At 46.2% G+C, this 19159-nt stretch overlaps 1 protein-coding gene across 2 annotated transcripts in view; it reads right to left on the minus strand.

Moving 5' to 3' along the window:
- CACNA2D4 (calcium voltage-gated channel auxiliary subunit alpha2delta 4) overlaps nucleotides 1-2680 on the minus strand; it is a 131302-nt gene extending 128622 nt beyond the window's left edge. Inside the window, exon 1 of one of the 2 annotated variants that reach the window (XM_056338976.1) lies at nucleotides 2224-2678. In XM_056338976.1, coding sequence (XP_056194951.1) covers nucleotides 2224-2330 — 107 coding nt within the window. In that variant the 5' untranslated portion in view covers nucleotides 2331-2678. Of the gene's footprint in view, nucleotides 1-2223 lie in introns of both variants that reach the window. The other variant, XM_056338975.1, reaches the window with a different exon arrangement.
- Nucleotides 2681-19159: the final 16479 nt, after the last annotated feature.

The raw sequence follows: 19159 nt of genomic DNA on the forward strand, positions 1-19159 counted from the left end.
TGAGCTTTGCAAAGACGTGAATGAGGTGGCGATGAACTGGGCATGGTGCAGCAAAGCCAGACATGACTTGGGGAGCAGCTCAGCCTCACCTGGCCTTGTGTCACTTAACTGTAATTGAACCCAGCTGGTGTTTCAAAGGCTGGTCCCACAGGATGTCCCACAGGCACTCCCAGAATATCCCTGTGTAATCTATGGAGCAGGTCCCTTTTCTTCTGATTTACTCCCTTTGGTCCTCTGGCCAATGTATTCTTCTACTGAAATTTCATTTCAAAAGGGCAGCTTTTGAGTTTTAGTTAAATTCATGAATGGATTTGAAACATCAAGGTTCAATTCAGCTGTTGGTCTGGTTTTGGTACCAGGGGAGAAAAGTGGGTTTTTTATTGTTTATTCTTCATTCTTGCACATGACAAAGTTCCAAATTGTGCAAAGTGACGTAACTCTTTTCTCAGTAGCAAAGGGCTATCACATTATAACCAAACACATCAGAAAAGGATTTGGTCAGAGATTGCCTGCCTGTAATCCCTGCACTTGCATGCAGTGGTGAAAACAGCAGAAAGGACAGGCTGGCTTCTTAATGCCACAGATTTCAAGGCCAAAAGGTATTTCTGTGCAGTATTTACACTGGGCATGGAAAGTTGATTTTTATTTTGTGTGGTTTGAAATTATCACGTCAGATTTTATGCTGTGAAACTTCTGTGTCCTTTTTGTGAAACCCAAATCAGAAGCATTTTCCCGAGGAAGGGCTTGATAGTGCAGCCAAGAATAAAAAAACGGGTGGCAAAGTTTCCTGAGACCCTGCTGGATAAAGTCAGCACAACTCTTGGTAGTCATGTGGGCTGTAATGGTGAGCACATCTGCAAGGGTCTTATTGGCAATTTTTGAATGTATAACATTTTTTCAATCTCAGGAAAGGGCTTGAGCTGACTTCAGTTGATGTATCAGACATATCTCCTGCTGAAACTGAATGGCAGTGTTGTCTTTTCTCCAGACCAAGCCACTGTCCTGCATAGACAGCTCCAGAGAATCTGCCTCACAACAACTTTTACCAACTGTGGTGCTGACATTTTTACTCCTTAAAGAATTTAACTTGACTAAATCAGCTTAACAAGGTGAAGTTTTTATAAACTAGGTTTGCTGAGAGCTGTTAGCCTGCTGGTCAGCTGCTTGGAGATGCCACGCTGCTCGTGGGGAGCTTTCCAGTAGTGCCCATGCCAGAGGAGCTGCTCGTGCAGAGCAACACGCACATGGGCACGGGTGCCCTGCAAACCCACATCCAAAAAGGTGCATCAAGATTCCCTGCATGTGCACTAGCACTTGAACCCAAATGCAGTGCATGCACAAAACGTGGCTGTGCTTTGTATTGCAGGTCACCTTTTCATTCCTATGCTCCAGAGCTCTGGGAAGGGCTATTACGCCCTGTGTAGTGAGGTGGAGCAGGAACAAGCAAGCAAAGGCGCTGTGGCCTCTTTCCCCTATCTCGCCGCCCCCACCAACATCCCCTGGTGTCCACACACATGAATAAATGTGTGTGTGTATTACCCAGGCTGTGTATGTGCACACCAAGGCTTTTTTTCAGCCATCAGTGTACCAGTAAGGGATCAGAGCTCTGGAGCTGCAAACCTTGCACTGCACAATCTGGATCTCATGTGTGTTGAAGAGATGCACCTTTGTTTGCTCAAACACCCCGTGTGTATGCCTCCCACTGCCAGATCCTGATGAGTGCTAAGCATCCCTGGGGTGTCCCTAGTGCCAGCAGTGTCTGCTGGAGCCACTCTGCTAAACTGGAGAGCTGCTAACCTGAGGCTGCTTACATCTGCCTCCATGGCTGAATCTCCACAAGTTGTATCAGTGATGGGGTTTTATGAACATGTCTTTAAATTGGTTTTGCCTTCTGCTACCCAGTGCATTAAGCAGAGCATTAATAGATGTCAAAGTGCTTAAATAAATGAGTATCATTGCTATGCTTGATGAACAGGGAAAATGAGGCATTGCATCCACTCTGGTCCTGGGAACAGAATTTGTGGCTCCCATGCCCATGTCCTCTCCCAGGAGCCATTGCCACTATCATAAGGGAATGTCACCTGCCCTGCAATGACGTGCCCCTCCAGAGGAGCCTGCACCCGCAGTGCCTGCCACCACCGGGGAGGCACTCCCACCCACGTGCCCATGGCATTGCCCACTTCACAGCACAAATGCCCCACGCAGAGAGAGGGAAATACTTACATCTCCAGTGGGATCTTCGTCTGGGCCCTGGCAGAGGGCAGGAGGCAGAAGAGCCAAAGCGTCATCCATGGGAAAGCCCAGGGCCCCATCCTCCACGTGCCAACCATCAGCAAGGGGACCGGCCGGTGGGGTGCGGGGGTTCTCTGCCCTTCCTGCTGCCCCGGGGGGGGTCCCACACAGCCCCTGCCATGCTGCTGGGCTGGGCACTCTGCCGCTGTGGGGCCGAGCCCCGGGTGACCCCGGTTGCCTGTGCCCCAGGAACGTTGCTTCTGCTGCCGGGTGCTGTCAGGGCTCTCCAGTGCAGGGCGGGCGGCCAAAAACCTGCCGCAGACCCTTGCCGGTGGGCACCCACGGGTGCAGTGTGTCTCCGTGCCCCGAGGAGCAGCCGTGCCGGGAGGGAGCTCCGTGCCGGGAGCCGCAGCAGCTACGTAATCCCCCGCCAGCCCCTTAATCCCCTCGCCAAGCAGCAGCGGCCACAGATTTAGGGAAGTGGAGTGGGATAAAATCACCCAGGATTACTCTGATTCCTGAAGACAGGTCTTGGCTTCTCCAGCCAGAGGTCAGGCCATGCCTGCTTTAAAGGGGGCGCATCCACACCCTTGAAATTTCCCCCCCACCCCTGACCTTTGATCTCCGTGAGCAGAGCCCCCCTGCCGTGCTGCAGGACACCAGTGGGTTGCTCCTGCAGGTGGCCCCAGCACCATCACCTCCCCTCTGGGTACCTGAGGTTGGGACCAGGAGCGTGGGGTGCATGGCAGGCTCCTGCAGGCACCAGCGGGTTCGTGCCATGCCTCCGCTTGGCGCTGAGGTTTGCACAGGACCGATGAGGCTGGGCAGAGCCGGCACCTTGGCAGCATCCAGCCCAGGTCCTGGTGAGGTGCTCATCCTCCAGGCCATGAGTGGGGACCTCCCACAGGTGAGAGGAGAGGAGGGAAAATGGGCAGTGGGAAGCAAAGATGGCATGAAAAAAATTACTCTGCTGGTTTAAACTGAGCATCTCCTAATGTGAGTGATTATTTATTAATAGTCGAATCTTTCCATTTGGGCAACATTCAATTGAGATTGCCATCCTTTCATCTGTGTCTGGAGACCAATGAATCAAAGGAGCCCAATGGCTGAACTTGATGAATAGTAGCAAGTAGCAAACTGCACACACAGATGAGGGGCCTGCTATATAAGCTCATTATCGTCACAAGAAGTATGAATTATAAATAACTACAGATATGTCAGTGGAAAGATTATAGATGACTAGAGTGACCTGTTGAACAGTTTGACTCCATGGCAATGAATTACCCCATTTATTAGAATATCTTACAATCATCTTCTGCATGTTTACAAATGCCTTATTTAATACAAAATGCAAGGCCACGCTAGATCGTTACGTTTCTTGTAAAGATGTGGAGGAGGAAACTGGATGTCAAAGCACTGAAGTAAAACTAAGGCATGTATTACAGATGTGCCACTGAGCGTTGTATTGGTGCCTGTTGTAGTTTTAATTCCAGCTGCCAACTAACCACGCAGGCACTCTCTCACTCCCCCCTGGTGGGATGGGGGAGAGAATTAGAAGAGTAAAAGTGAGAAAACTCATAGGTTGAGGTAAAGACAGTTTAATAAGTAAAGTAAAAGCCGTGCATGCAAGCAAAGCAAAGCAAGGAATTCATTCACCGCTTCCCGTGGGCAGGCAGGTGTTCAGCCACCGCCAGGAAAGCAGGGCTCCATCAGGTGTGACAGTTACTTGGGGAGACAAATCGCCATCACTCTGAACTTCCCCCCTTCCTTCTTCTTCCCCAGCTTTATATGCTGAGCATGACGTTGTGTGGCGTGGAATATCCCTTTGGTCACTTGGGGTCAGCTGTCCCGGCTGTGTCCCCTCCCAGCTCCTTGTGCCCCCCCAGCCCGCTCGCTGGAGGGTGGGTGAGAGGCAGAAGAGCCCTTGGCTCTGTGCAAGCGCGGTGCAGCAGTATCTAAAACATCCCTTACATTATCAACACTGTTTCCAGCACAAATCCAAAACACAGCCCCATACCAGCTACTGTGAAGAAAATTAACTCTATCCCAGCCAAAACCAGCACAGCTGCTCATCAGATGGGATAACAGAAGTGGCAGAGGAAGTACAGAGAAGGGAACAAACCCCTGAAACATGGAATAGAGGTTAAATTACAAGACGAAGAGGCTGAAGGCCTGGGGTAAGCAATTACAGGAATAACTCACCTCAGGATAGGATGGTGTCATCATTTATTACAATCTTTACTCCAGACTGAGTATCATTTTGAAAGTTATGATCTTCTTCAAGCAGAGGTTGTAGGCCTGAAGGGCTGAAATTTCCAGATGATGTTCTTAAGTCTGTGCAAAGGGTTACACAGGAAGGTTGAAATGGTTCTTTATGACCTTAAAATCTACAAAAAATCAATTTCTACACACACAAACACTCTAGAGGCAGTCCCTTCAGGGTACTACATAGCAGTACAGCATATGCCATGGTCAGCGTATGGAGGCAACAGGCGGAGCAGATCTGGATGTCAGCAACACATTTCTCACCTGGCCAAAATGTGCTATGGGGGCTGTTGCCCCCAAGAGGGGCACTTACAGACCTAGATGGCTCCAGGGGGAATCTGGAGGTGAGGGCAATGCAGAGGAATGTCTTCCCACCCCCCCCCACCCCCGCACCCCACCCCCCGAAATGCTCAGTGCAGAGAAGGGATGCAGCATGCTGCCCATGGGAACAGAAGGAGCTGATTGCCCTTCCCCTGACTCCGGATTCACACTGCTGGGACCAGGGGCTGGGCTTCTGCTGCCTCCTCCTTCCTCTGCAGCCTGAAAAGAGAAGATTGCTCTTAGCAGAGCTAGAAAGACTGACCACTAAGGTCTCATTTCTCCATGTTTACCAGGATTAAAAATGAGGGGTAGCATCCAGGGTGGCAGGCTCCCCTGTCTGGATACTTCAGGGAAGAGATGATAAAAATTCATGTTCTGAAAAAAAGCTGAAATGAGGTCTGAAGGCAGGAGAATCAATATTTTAGATAGTATTTTTTCTCTACATTTCTCTACATGCATAAAGCAGCATCAAATAGTTATTGTGAGTGATTTTTGCAGGATCTTTTGACTAACCCTTCCAGCCACTGTGTGCTATTTGCAGCTGGGACCCAGTTTAATCCAGATGGGTTCTAGCGAGAGCTCGTGGTATGTTTGGAAAACGCTGAAACACTGATAGAAAAGGCAATGAGACAGCAACATGCTGAACTGGGGGATCCAAATCCCTTTATTTGGACTTATCTCATTTACTGGCTATATCACACTTAACCCCTTAATGGTCTAAACTTGCAAGGGACTGAGATTTGAAGATGAAATGAAAATAGCACGGAAAACTGAAAATCCCCAGGTGACTAGAGGGCCCTTAATGGGATTAGTGTGCATCCAGTTACTTCTGCAGAGCTCATCCACGACAGCGTGTGAGCACAGTGGGAGCATGGAGAGGAGAAAAACGATAGCAGGATTTGACTGGGGAAAAAAAAATCCTATGATAAAGAATGAAAGTAAACACCTAACAAGGAGTAAGAATTTACATCTACAAGAGATATGGGGTGAGTGAGTACAGCACATTAGAGCTAAATTTTCAAAACCATGGGGCAATAAAAAGTGTGATTTTGTGCTGTATTCACAGGCAGGGGGAAGATTTACCAGCTCTATTTGTTTCTGGTTTGACTAGACCCTGAGTTCAGTTTGGATTATGTTGTTATGAGAATATACTGGCAAATGTCAAGACAGCCAAAGAACAAATATAAGCAAAACAGTGGTGTAAGCAGTGTATGAGGAGAGTTTATTAAAGATGGTAGAAATCCTCATTTGTTTAATGCATTCATGTGGTGACCCTGACGTGGAAATGCCTGAGCAGATTAACATGCAGTCCTACGGTGGGATAAATATAAGGACAACGGGGCAAAATGAAGAAAGGGGAACTCTACACTAGAGCAACAGAGAAAGCTGATAAGAAAGATGTGCTGTGCATGGCACAACCTCTTGAAGAAGGCAACCTCTCTCCATGCAGTACTGGTCAATAAGGCAGATTTTGTGGAAGTCAAGTGCCTCTTTATCAGAAAGCCAGCTGGAACAGGGGATGTGGCAACAACCTTGAACACAGCAAAGAGAAGAGTATGCAGCTTCGTGGAGATGAAGAGCAGATGGGAGAGTGTCTCAGCCTCCTCAAGCATCAAGCTCCTTGTGATACTACTCCTATTGCCAGGAGGTTTACTGAGCTGAAACTAGTCACCAGAGACACTTCTTCCCCCTGGCACCCGTAGTACTCATCTCCCAGCTGGCCCATGTGGTGAGACCTATTTTCTAGGTACTTTGAGGCAGTGTCTTAGGGCCCACATGGAGTGAGCATCAGGGTCCTTTTTGCACTATAGATATTAGGACTGGGGAAGCGGTTGCAAGACATCAGCACTGACTTGTTCTTCATTCTGGAGACACCAGGATCTTGCTGCGTGCCTGCCACCACTGCATACCTCAAAGCAAGTCTTTGCTCCATCATGATCCTGAACTTATAATCACTTAATAAGAATAACTTGTTTTGATTTTGAATAACTTAAAACAAGGCACAATGGGAATAAACTACGTGGTTCACAGCAGATGCCTTGATCTGAGATCATAATCTTGTGCCTCTTATTATCTCTTGGCAGGACTCCTTAGGTAAGCATCTGGGTACAAAAGCTCCTTTCTATCCTGGTCAAACGTTCTGCTTGTGAAACTGCACTCTTAACAGTGTTTGGGCTTGTGTCCTTTTCAGGAGATATGAGGACAATGTCTCTGGGCTGAATAGGTTTACCCATTCCTCGGTGTGGTTTGAAAAACAGTCGTGCAGTGTTTTGCCAATACTAGAGAATCTGATCTCCCTGTCCTGGCAGCTGCCAGGAGGAGGGGGCCCTTGCCAGAAGCAGCAATGGAAAAGTACTTTTAGTCATGGTTTTACTGGCTGGTCATGCAAATCTCTTCTGATCAGGTTTCAGTGCTGTGGAGGGTTAGCACTCACAAGCTGAGTTTGCAGAGGTGCGGATTTAATAGCTGAGCAGGGACAGGGAAAAGGGCTGCAGGCTCGCTTCTGCATGAGTGCTGATGCTGCATGCAGGCCCTGGCTGGGGGCTGGGGGGTGTCCCCGCAGCTGAGTACTACCTTCCCTCCCCGTTTGGTCACACTGGGGCCTGTGCAATACCAGATGAGCTCTGGGAAGCCTCAACACAACAGGGAGATGCTGTTGGAGCTGGGCTGGCCACATGGCTGGCGGCATGCCTGGGAGCTGGGAAGTCTGGGTTGGTGAGACCCGAAAGATCTGCAGCGCTGGGTGGTGCTGGGTGAGCACAGCCCCTTTGATTGACCCTTTCTCATCACAGCCATTGTGGGAAAATGCTAGCTCCCTCACTCCCAGGTGTGGTTTGGATTAAATTAGCTGCTTTTAACACCATCTGGGTGCAGAGGAAACGTTTGATACAGTCTGAAGCTGTGCATGGAAGGGTTCTCTGCCATCTGAGACCAGGCTGATGAGTGCCAGTGGTTGCAAGGAGACCCTGATGTGACTCCACAGAGGAGGCACACAAAAGTCTGTTTACCATGGGAAGGAAACTAATACCTCACTATGATCTCTGTAGAGCAGGAGAGATTCACCCCTAGCATGACACAAGGGGGATATACAGGTAGAACAACTGACATGTAGGCAGACTTTCTTAATTTCAGGTTGACTCAGATGTAGTGAAGAATGGATGAATACCCAGCCTGCAGAGCATCATCAGATGTCAGCAGGATGGCTTGGACCAAATGTGTCCTTCTAGATGCCACATTACACCCAGCTGCTCTGTAAATATCTGCCTGCAGACTCGGTCTTCTGTGAGCCGCATGTTCTCCCTGTTGTTTATAGAAGCAGCCACACAGGTGTCATATTAATTAATGCCTTCGGCTGGTTACTTTGCCTTTTTTCCTTTCTATTTTTTTCCACAGCTCTGCTCTAAATTTAGATTTGTTTAAATACTCCAAGAAGAAACTAGCTTTTTTTTTTTTTTTCTAGCAGCATGTTAAACCCTCATCAGGCAGAGCATTCTGAGCAGCAGGAAATTTATGGCATGGAGGGAGACACCAAGGGAGAGCAGAAGGCACAGGAAACAAGCAGCAGCGAAGCATCTTCCCAACACCTCTGAAGACAAGGCTAGAAAAAGAAGAAAGAAAAAGGAAAAGTAATTGAAAGCAGGTGTTCAGTTTGGGCACTGTGAGCTGATTGCAGCTTTCCTGGATGCTGTCACAAAAGCACCCTGAGTAAAAGTTAACTTCATCCTTATCTTTCCACTCCCAAAGGGTTAAACTTAATCTTTTCCATTTCAAGTTCACATGATCTGAAGGAACTTGATTAGGAGGAAGGGAACCCTCATTATAAAAGAGATTGAAGCCTTTTGTGATAAGGTGGTTGCACTTAGAACAGCTTTTTTGAGGAAGTAGGCTTTGCTTCATGGGGAGCCCCAGGAATTGTGGTGCATCGTGACTAAATAAATTATGTCACTTATGCTGCTAATCTCCACAGCTACAAAGACACTTGACTCTGTACGTGTCTAGCAACATCTTTTATGTTGCAAAATCCTTCATATTAAATGCCTGATGCAATGGCCCTATTCAGAGGACATGCTACAAGTACCTCCTTCTCTCCACTCAGTGTGTTAGTAAGGATTCAGGATTTTGCAGGGTTATCAGGACAGAGGTATTTGGGCCAAATTAGGGCTGCTGTAGTGTGGCTGGGCTAGAAAGAAGGAAGGTCCCTCCTCCCATGTGTTCCCCTGTCAAGGTCAGCAGATGTGGAGGGTGCAGAGAGGAGTTACTTGCCTACGTGGTCTGATGTTACTGCCTCACCTATTTGCTGAAATCCTGATGAGGATTTATTGGGTAACAGTTGTGGGGTGCTTTGGAAATACAGGGTGCTCTCTAATTCTCTGCACTCTTGCAAAGGGAGACGGCATAACCTCTGGGGCTGAGGACCATCTTCTCTCACTTGGCAAGTGATCTACACGGGCAAAGCAGCAAACCACTCCTCTCCCCTGATTTATTTGGATCACGCTGTCAGTGGTGCAGGGGTTGAACTGAGCCTGCAGGGTGGTTTTATCTGTCCCTGGCAATAGGAGCGGGTCAGGAGCCAACAGAGCTGGGCTGCAGCACTCTGCAGACCTCTCTGTAGTGATCCGGGCATTAAACATCTGCCTGTCAGGGAAAATGGCATCAATACAGATGAGCTGACTATCCCCAGTGCAGTGTCTGTGGGCCATGGGCTCTGCAGCTGTGGGTTTGCACAATATATACAGCAGTCATGCCTGGCCCCTGGGGAAGCTGCTGCACTCTACTGTAACATAAATAAAGGCAATGTCTAGGCACAATGATTTTTTTGTTGTTGTTTTTTATTTTTTTTTTAATTTTCAAAGATTTTCTGTTAATTTTATTTGGTTTGATGATGATACTGAGTGTTCACATAAGAGCTATTGTAGAAATCCATATTGGAGTTTCTGGAATATTCAGAACTCAATTAAAAACCTTAAAAGTTTGATTATTTTTTTCCGTGCTTTTGATTTCACAGAAGGGAGCAGCATTGCCAAAATTCTAGGTCACATATTATAACATTTCATGCTTTTCTCCTTTGAAAATAGGAGTATTTTTTCCCCACAAAAATCAGAGGCGATCAGTTTCAGTGTGATTAAAGATAAAAGCTGGGCTTTGGGTACATTCTACCACACATTGATGTAGGTGTAGATAAAAACAGTCCATTCTTTCATGAATATTAATGAAAACATGTTTTGTGATTTTAGGCAACCAGCAATTGTTATTAAAAATACCCTGACAGTTTTGAAGAAGAGAAAGGGGTGGAGGAAGGGTCTGCAAGGCTTTCCACATCTGATTAATACCATGTTGCAGCATCTTGTGTTTTGCTCCGAAACTACTTTGCAGCGGAGTGTGAAAGGTGTTTCCCTGACCTGCAGCTGCTCAGTGAGCTGACGGGGAACAGTCCTCAGCCCATCTGAGCACAGCAGCACCAGCACTGTCTCCTTTTAAATTCTTTTAACCTCTGGTTACAATTCAAGTCACTTCCCGTCACCCTAAATTGCCTCCGAGTCTGTAATTAGCTCAGTCACCTGCCAACTTTCATAACACACACTCACTCTTCCTCCCTTCAATATCTGACAGCATCTCGCTCAGCGAATGGCTTTCAAAGAGATTTCCCCTCCACCCCTGGGGTTTTCGTGCTGTGAGCCTGCCCCAAAAGGATGAAGATACAAATCACGTCGTGCCCAGAAGGATCATTAAACGCCGCCTTTGATTTCCTTCAAGGAGCACAAATTAGCTGAGGAAGCAAACCAGTGCATTTCTTCTTAGCAGTTTTTGCAGATGTTTCTTAACCCCTGTCGGCAGGAGATGACAGACTGGTAGCCCCCTGAGGTGAGGTCTCTCCAGGTTGCAGCCATCTCATCCTGACATGGGTGCTGGCCAAGGAGACTCTCATCCCCCAGGAAACAATAGCTCACAAGGATTTAGCCTGGTTTAGGCACATATGTTATGAGAGCAAATAACCCCTCTCTTACTGCTGGAGCATGTAACGGTGTGCAAAGTATGTGTCTGAAAAAATCAGTTTCTAGCAGCCTCTCTTATTGCGCTGCTTTCTGCTGTTGTCAGCATCTGGGCAGCATGTGGGACAATCAGGAGACAGAGGGAGGGACAGCTCGGCAAACCATTTACCTGCGTTGGGGACAGAGCGGTCTGCAGCACGCTCGATATAAAACTAAGAACTACATTCACTGTCCATGACAAAAAGTTGAATTTAGAATTACCAGAGCTAGAGTTAAATAATTAATGCATGCATATATTGCAAAAAAGAAAATTTGGATTCCAAGTTGTGATGTCTGTCTAAAATCATCTGCTATTTGCTAAAGAAGCACTCCAACTGCCTGCCTTCTGCTTAGTGCAGCATCAAGGGTGAAGTTAACATCTTTCTGAGCCAGAGGCTCTTGAAGTTTCAGACAGAAGCCAAACAGTTGTGTCCCGGGGGATTCCTTCGCAGGAAATCTGATGTGCATAAAATAGGCAGAGCGGCACTGAAATCTCATTAGTGATGGCTGCTTGCTGCAGCTCTGACCTTCACTTAATTCGTTCAAGTGGTGCTGGAGTTAATTGGCATTCTCTGTTTGGAGTGACTCCCTTTTCTAGCTGCAGTTCAAACCGAGAGCTACTCTGCTTGCCAGGCCTATAAATCCCCTACGAAGAACAAGCATTACCTGGCTTTTCTTGTACTCTGATGTACAGTCTCACGCTCTGACAGCCTCTAAGCTACTTCATGGCTGTGTTGGGGCCAAAATGTCACAATAGGCAATAGTGAGACACGTGTTGCAGTTTGCATGTTGGTAATTCTGGTGGAGCACTTCTGCTCCGGACGCTTAGAGCAGCCATTAGACTGTGATGTCTTTGTCCATTTTCAAAGCACTACATTGCAAGAAATGAAGACCACATCTGAAAGACCAGGATGGATGGAGTCAGCAAAGCTGTTCTGGCAATTCCAGTCCAGGAGTGTGCTGGCAAATTCTGCTTTGAAGGGGCATGTCCCCATGGAGGTGGCTCTTGCAGGGTACATGAAAGCTGCACCTAATTGGAGGGACAGGGACGGGGGCCTCTGCCAGCACAGGGGACCCAACACCATTGGTGGGGTGTCTCAGGAGAGCCCTGGGCAGACATACACGATGTTTCCATCGCAGGCCAGGACACCAGTGCTCCTAGCTGAGCAGCCGCAGCCGTGAGGTGACCGCAACCCAGCAGCAGTGGCATGCTGTGCTGCACAGGGACCTGCCTCTTCAGCATTAGGGGCGTACGTGGTCTAAATTATTGCATCAGGCAGGTCATTCTCAGGTTTCCCCCTGCACCTTCCAGCTATATAAGGCTCTACCAGTCTCTGAGTGTCACCTACCTGTGTGGAACCCATTGCTGGAGGGAAACCAGGACCAAACACAACAGCTGGGTTTTACAGCATATGCTGTGATGCAGCATTACAGTTACCCACTCTCTGTCGCTGAGGCGCAGGGCCAGGCACCTCTGCCAGGACACTCCGCTTGGTCTCCTGCACCAGCAAATTCCCCTTAACTTGCACCTCCATCTTGCAAGCTCCGGCTCATTTAGGAGGTGACTTCCTGAGACTGGCTGTGGCTTTCTGCGGGTGCTGGGGCAGTACACAAGGCCAAGACCCAGCACCCCTCATCCCACTCTGGCGATGTAAATGGTGCCCCAGATTTCACAAGCCCTTTGCTGGGGCACCTCCAAACTGTACTGTGGCTATTATTGCAGTCCTGGTCAGTTTTGTCCCATCTTTAAAGTACCATGAGCTCCTACAGGTCTTCTAGAAGTTTTCCAGAGCTCTGCTGATATTTTTGCCTGCGCGCTAATGTCTGGCTTCACATCTACCAACAGCTGCTCTCTCCTTGTCTACCCAAGCAGAAATAGAAACTGCAAAGGTTGTTCACTTCCAAAGCTTTCCCTCCAAGGATGATCTCCAGCAGCAAAGGGCAGGCTGTTGTTCTTCCTCATCTCACTAACATGAACATCTGTTGAGGGTGATCAGGAAGGAAAGGAGCTTGCTGCTTCCACAGTCCTCCCAAAATTCTGGGGCGAGGCCAGCAGGCTTTCCCATACTGCATGCTGCTGGTCATACCCAGCCCAAAACATAAAAAATAAATAACCTAACGCATCTAGTATGGAATAAGATGGAAGGAGAGGAGGTGGATGTAACTAAAACCCCTTAGAACAGATTGCTTAGGAGGACTAGGAAAACTGACAGGCTACAATAGCCATGGAGCCTTTTTCCTGCTTTTTGGCAGGATTTAGTATGGTGCTGTACATGTTAACCAAGTAGAAAATTGGTATTAGCACTAGAAAATTGCAAGTTGTGCATATGGCAGTTCAGGGCCAAGAAAGTATAGAAACAAATGCAGATAATGTGCTTGAGAGCACACAGTGAACTCAATCTCGTGCAGGGGCTCTGTGTAGACAAGGTGAAAAGTCACTGCATTCAGGAGTCAGGAAGATGTTTCATCACCCACAATGGTTTTCAGCATTGCTGAGCAGTGCTGTGCTGGGCCATGGGCTTCCTCTGGAGCATGAAGGCTGGGATGGCAAAGGACAGGGGCAGAAACAGATCTTGATAGCTCAATCCTCCAATCTGTTCTGGCAAAATTGTGTTTGAGGGGAAGTAGCTAACACATGGGAGGTTTTTCCTTTTCTTCTTCCCTCTAAAAATGGACTTCTGGTTAATTCTGGGCTTTTCTGAAATGGTGGTAGCAATTGCTCACCTCTGGACAGACCATCAAAAAACCTTTAAGACTCCCATTAAGCTGCTGCAGTCATCTGGCAGAAGAAAAACATTTCTAAGGAGGAAGCGCAACAGCAGCTTTGTCAGCAGCACATTGCAAATCACATCAGAGACTCTGAGCAAAGAGCCAAGGGAAGAGTAGACGCTAATGAGACAGGAAGGATAATGGGGAACCTGCACTGACTGGCCTCTTTAGTGTCGTCTCTATTACACAGCTGGAGAGAGTACACTTCAGAGTAACAGTAATTTATTTTTTGATCAATACAGGAATTGCATATGAAAATACTGTTGCTGTTCTGTTAATTCCTGCTGGCTTTGTTCATTCGTCTGCCCTACAGCAGCCACAGGGCACACCAGGCTGTCACATGCCAGCCTGCAGGACATTGCAGAGGAATGGGAAGGGGAAGGGATTCCTGCTGGGTCATAATAGCACCTGCAAAGGGAAAAAACATAACATCAGAAATCCCGCATTTGTGAGGACTCACTTTTGGTTGCTAGGCTTCTGCTGTTGTCTCTGTCTGTTCTTTGCTTTTTCCAGTTTTTGCCACCTACACAACATGCTTATCTCTTATGAAGTGCTGCATCTGGGAATCAGAGTAGTTTGGGCTAGACTGAAGGATTTTTCTGTTTGCTGCAAACAAAAATGAAATGATGGAGAGAGGAGCAAAGCCCCAGTGAGGCGTGACTGAGCATCAGTCTCTGCCTTTGCCTTTCGACTTCTTCTGTGACCTCCATAAATCCATTACAGAACCACTCTTCATGTCCATTTTAAATGGAGATAATATTTCCTTCTCTCTCCTTTGCAAGGGTAATTTGTATAAAAAAGCACTTCTAGATACTTTGTCTCTATCTAGCTATTTGTGTAAAAGTACTTTTAAACCAATGAAGACATAGAAAAATATATGTGAGAAATAGGAATCCTTTAAAATCACGTAAGACTTTTCATCCAAAGATGTTTTAGTGGATTATGAAATAATCCCTTCCAAAGAAAGAGCAGATCAGTTTGGGTTAAATATTGACCAGAGTGTTTGTGTCCCTCTGTTCTGTACCTGAAGCTACCCATCTTCCCCACTATCTATATATTCAGACCTGCCCCCCTCAGCACCAGTGTAATTAAACATGTTGTTAATGGCGTGACAAGAAGAGCCCCTAACTTTTCTCTTTCTATCACCTCCTAAGATGGTATTTTATCTGTGACATTTTCCCTTTTCATGAGTTGGTTTCTTCAAGGTATGTGCAGCAGCACTTGCACTGTTACGCTTTGCAAAGCTGAGTCTGCTTTGGCTGCTGCTGCTGCCTCAGAAATGAGTGCTTGCTGTCTTCACCTTTGGTCGTCTGGCTGGTTCAGCGCACTTGACACCAAAGATCTGGATTTAGCAGCCCCCCACAGTGAAGGATTACCTTAGTGTTTCTTCTGAACTTTAATGCTGTCTAAATTTCTGCTTTTATACAAGGAAGTGAAAGTTTTCCTGAACAAAATCATGTTTCATTTGTGCTTTTCCATCTCCCTGTTTCCTCTTTCAGTTTCCACACTTTGACGTCTGTTCCTACAGGTGACTTGAAAATTCCCAGCTTTCACTTCTGTTTAGAATTATTCACTGACCTTTCAAAGACCTTGCTGGATTTTCTTGAGTATATAGCCAGCGTTTCTTCATATCTCCCAGTCAAAGGAGTTAACTGGAGACTCTTCATCTTCTTTATATTTCTACTCATTCCTTCTATCCTTTCCTTGACAAAGCTTGTGTTGTATAATCCCTGCAGGGTCTTTTCTCAAAGATAACAAAGCTTTTATTTGTTATAGGATTCATCACCTTGATCTTTGGGCCTGCTGATATTGACCAGACATTCCTAAGTTGTGGCACATTTTTGATGGGATGTGATGTGATCCACTTGAAAGCAGCACATGGTGATGGCTTGTGCTTGCTTACATGGCAGACAAGGGCAAACAGCTCCCTGCGAGCAGCTGCCCGGAGGAACTGGAGATGGCAATCATAGGAACTGAGGCAGTGCTAGGGAAGAAGACATAAGCACTAAGTTTTGGCCTTCAGGTATAGAATCAGGGGAAGGGAAAGGTGTATCACAGGAGGGCGAGACAGCAGGGACGAGCAGCTGAACCTGCTGGCAAACATACTTCTGACAGAGATGGGAGTCACACCTCTAGTGCCAAACTGCAAGCATTAAGTATGGGATCCCTGAACCATGTTATGATACTACAGCCTGATGGCTCCTCTAATTCAAAGTCTCAGTCACAGCTCACTGCATCCATGAGAGGAGCCAGGAGGGGCAGGACTTCCCTGGTAAGTACCTGAGAGGGGAGCCTCAGGCATTAAAATGAAAGCCTTAGATGAAGGCAAGATGCTGGCACTTTTACTAAGTGGTAGGTCTGGGGCTACTGCTCGAAGTGGAAAGAAGGCTGCTGTTAGTGAGCCAGGCTGCTAAGCAGCAGTAAAAATGAAGGAAAACAGAGCTTTTGTTCCCAGCCCGAGTAGTCCTGTGCTGGGAGTGCTGCCAAAAGCCTGCACGCTCCTTTCCTCTCTTTCTCTAAACACTGTATTGACAGGCAAGTGCTGCAGAAAGACACACAGGTAGGGAGGTTTCCGAAGTGACATAATAATAATATCTCTCTCTGTTTTAGTACCTTTCAGAAGCAGATTTCAGGTACTGGCGGGAGAAACACAGTACCAGTGGCTGCACCCGCAGCTGCAGGGTGTAACAGAGATTTGCAGCAGCACAGTTCAAGGCAATGCACAGCAGCTGTGCATTCAGCACATGGGCCTATAGAGCAGGGTGGCAGTACTCGGACAAGAAAAGCATTAATATTTATCTAGGATCTAATGATGGGATTAGCATCCCTCTATACACATGGTAGCACCTGTAGGACTTTGCCATCATTTCCCATAGTTTCCTCATGGCGTGACAGCAGGCTATCCTCTTTCTGATACTAAGATGTCACCCTTTCTATTTCTTGACTTCAGTTTAGTTACCACATGCCAAAGGGTTTTTCTCTTCTGCCTTTATTGATGACTATATTTATTGGTGGTGTTTGTGCAGACACATTGTTCTGAACTCAGAGCTTGCTTTGCTTTTCATGGAATTTGTGTCCAAATATAGTAAAAAGGGCTTTTACTTAATATATGCCCCAAACGGTTTAAAAAATTTTATTTTTATTACATGTATGACTAAAGCTGCTGTTCTCAAAAAATGTGTAGTGACTTCCTATTGTGTACACCAGATGTTTATTATTCTAAATTCATTCCTTGGAAGCTTTTATGATGTTGCTCACCTTCTAAAGGAAGAAGCATTGAGATCACTTGCAAGTCAATTTTTTTTCCACAACAGCTATAAAGTAAAGGTGTTCATACACTGGACACATTTTCTCCAAAAGGTATTCTTTAAAATTACCTAAAAACATCTCTTTTTTCTTTCTCCTTTATCTTTCTGCATTTCAGCAGTTTTTTTCAGCTACACATACAAAAGCAATCTGGTTCCTGCATTTCACATTCACTTCCATGCTGGGCAGATTTACATCTAAACAGTCTGTTCAGATTTGATGGTACAATCTTCATTAAATAAATATTATTTTTTTTTTAAAAAGGGAACATTCACTCAAACATCTGCTGTATTGTGAAGAAAGGTAGGGGCTGTACTGGTTCACTGCAGTATGGGGCGGGGGGGGGGGGGGGGGGGAAGGTGTTTGCAAAAGCTAACTTTAGCCCAGTCAATCTAATCTGCCAAGCTAAATTAGGTTTGTACTGACACTTGCCCTCAAGAGGATCCTGTCTTTCCACTGGCTCTGCAGACAGCCTGGAGAGATTGGGCTCACGAACAGTAGTTACCCTTTGTGGAGGTATGTGCAAACACTTGCATGGATTTCCACACGGAGCCAAGGTAGGGGCTAACAATGAAGTCACATGGTGGTCTTTGTGACATCTTCTGAGTCTCAATGCCAGGCTAGGGCCTCCAGATCACAGTTTCACAGAAGCTGCAAGTCAGTCTGAGGCAGCGCTGCAGCACATCCCCTGCCTCACTTCCCTCTCCCCACATCCCACCCCCTTACCCTCACGGCTACACACCCCTACCCACACATGGATACAGGTGCCTGGGCTCCTGCCCACTGAACTCATCCAGGTTAAAACCAGCCTTGGCACGGAGGGGGTCTTAACCTGGACTAATTCTGCTGCATTGCATTTTACCATGTAGCCATCTCAATCAAAATAAAAAAGGAAAAAATAAAGGAAAAAGGAAGGAAAGACTGGTGTGGGAGCAGCTAGGAGTGGGTGGCTGGGATGGGCTGCCTCTTCAGCAGCAGAGCCAGCCTGAAGTGTTTATAAAGCTACAACCTTTGTTTCTTTAGTGTCTTGCAGAACCACGTTTTCCTCCTCCTGTTTGTATATGCCAAGCTCCCTCCCTTCTGTATTTACAACTCGGCTGCACACACATTTACATCTAGAGGCCAGAACAAGCTAGTTAAGAGATATCTGTAGCAATTTGGAAAAGTCCTTAGGATTTAGAGCAGTAAAATTTACTATGGGTTGACTGAGGATTAATTTATTATTATTTAGTGCATTATTAATCTCCAGGACTACAATTTTGTCTTTTCCTAAGTTTCAGGATCCCTCTGGGTAAAGCTGCTGCCTCATAACATTTTCTACATTACAGCCTCAAATGCTTACTGGAAAATGTCTTTTAATTTTGCTTTTTCTTCAGCAAAGATCTCCAAATTTGCTACAATATTACATCACAGGTTAATATCCTAAAGGGACAATGATATCTCGGATACTCACCCCTTTTATTACTGGAATTTCAAAGCTCCACATGTTCTAAATAGATTGTCAGAGGAGACGAAGCATCTTGCTCCTGGAAAATTTTATTTTGCTGTACAATTTTAATTATCTCCTTTGCAGCTACAACAAGGAGGAGTAAATAGAGGAGCAACAGAGAGCTAATGAATAAAAATCAAATTAAGGATTTCAATTTTCTGTGAGAAGGGCCTGAGGAAAGATTTGGATGCCTTCATTGAATATTATAGATTTACATGATAAACACTGACAGAGATTATGCTTCACTGTTTCACCGACTTTCTTCTCCTTGTCTTCTCACTGTAGTTTAATAGGTGTGGAATTCTCTGAGGAAGTGGACAGTGGTTAGGTGAAACTGCACTGAAACCTAGTATCAGTTCAAGGCTGAGACTGGGATTAATGCATAAAACACTGCTGCAACTTCTGGAATTCTTGCTAAACCCCAATTTACAAGGTATTTATTCTACTGGCAGAAAAAAAATCCAAACCCTACCCAAAACCAGCAGTATTAAAAAATACACAGACAATTTAAAAAAAGCATTACACATGCATACTGTGGAAGCATCTGAAGTAGAGTTAGTATGATTCTTACATACCTTCTGATTTTCTGCTTGCTACTTCTTTTCCTTTTTCAGATTAAAAAAACAGGCCCAAAGAACGGCAGTCCTAACTGCTGTGGCCTTTTCTCTCCAAAGGCCTTGCTAACTTAAGGGCTCCCTAGTTCTAATAATGTCATAAAAAAATAAGGCAACCTGAGTGTTCAGAACCA

The sequence above is a fragment of the Falco biarmicus genome, chromosome 5 (assembly GCF_023638135.1).
Source record: "Falco biarmicus isolate bFalBia1 chromosome 5, bFalBia1.pri, whole genome shotgun sequence".
In the NCBI taxonomy this organism is placed as follows: Eukaryota; Metazoa; Chordata; class Aves; order Falconiformes; family Falconidae; genus Falco; species Falco biarmicus.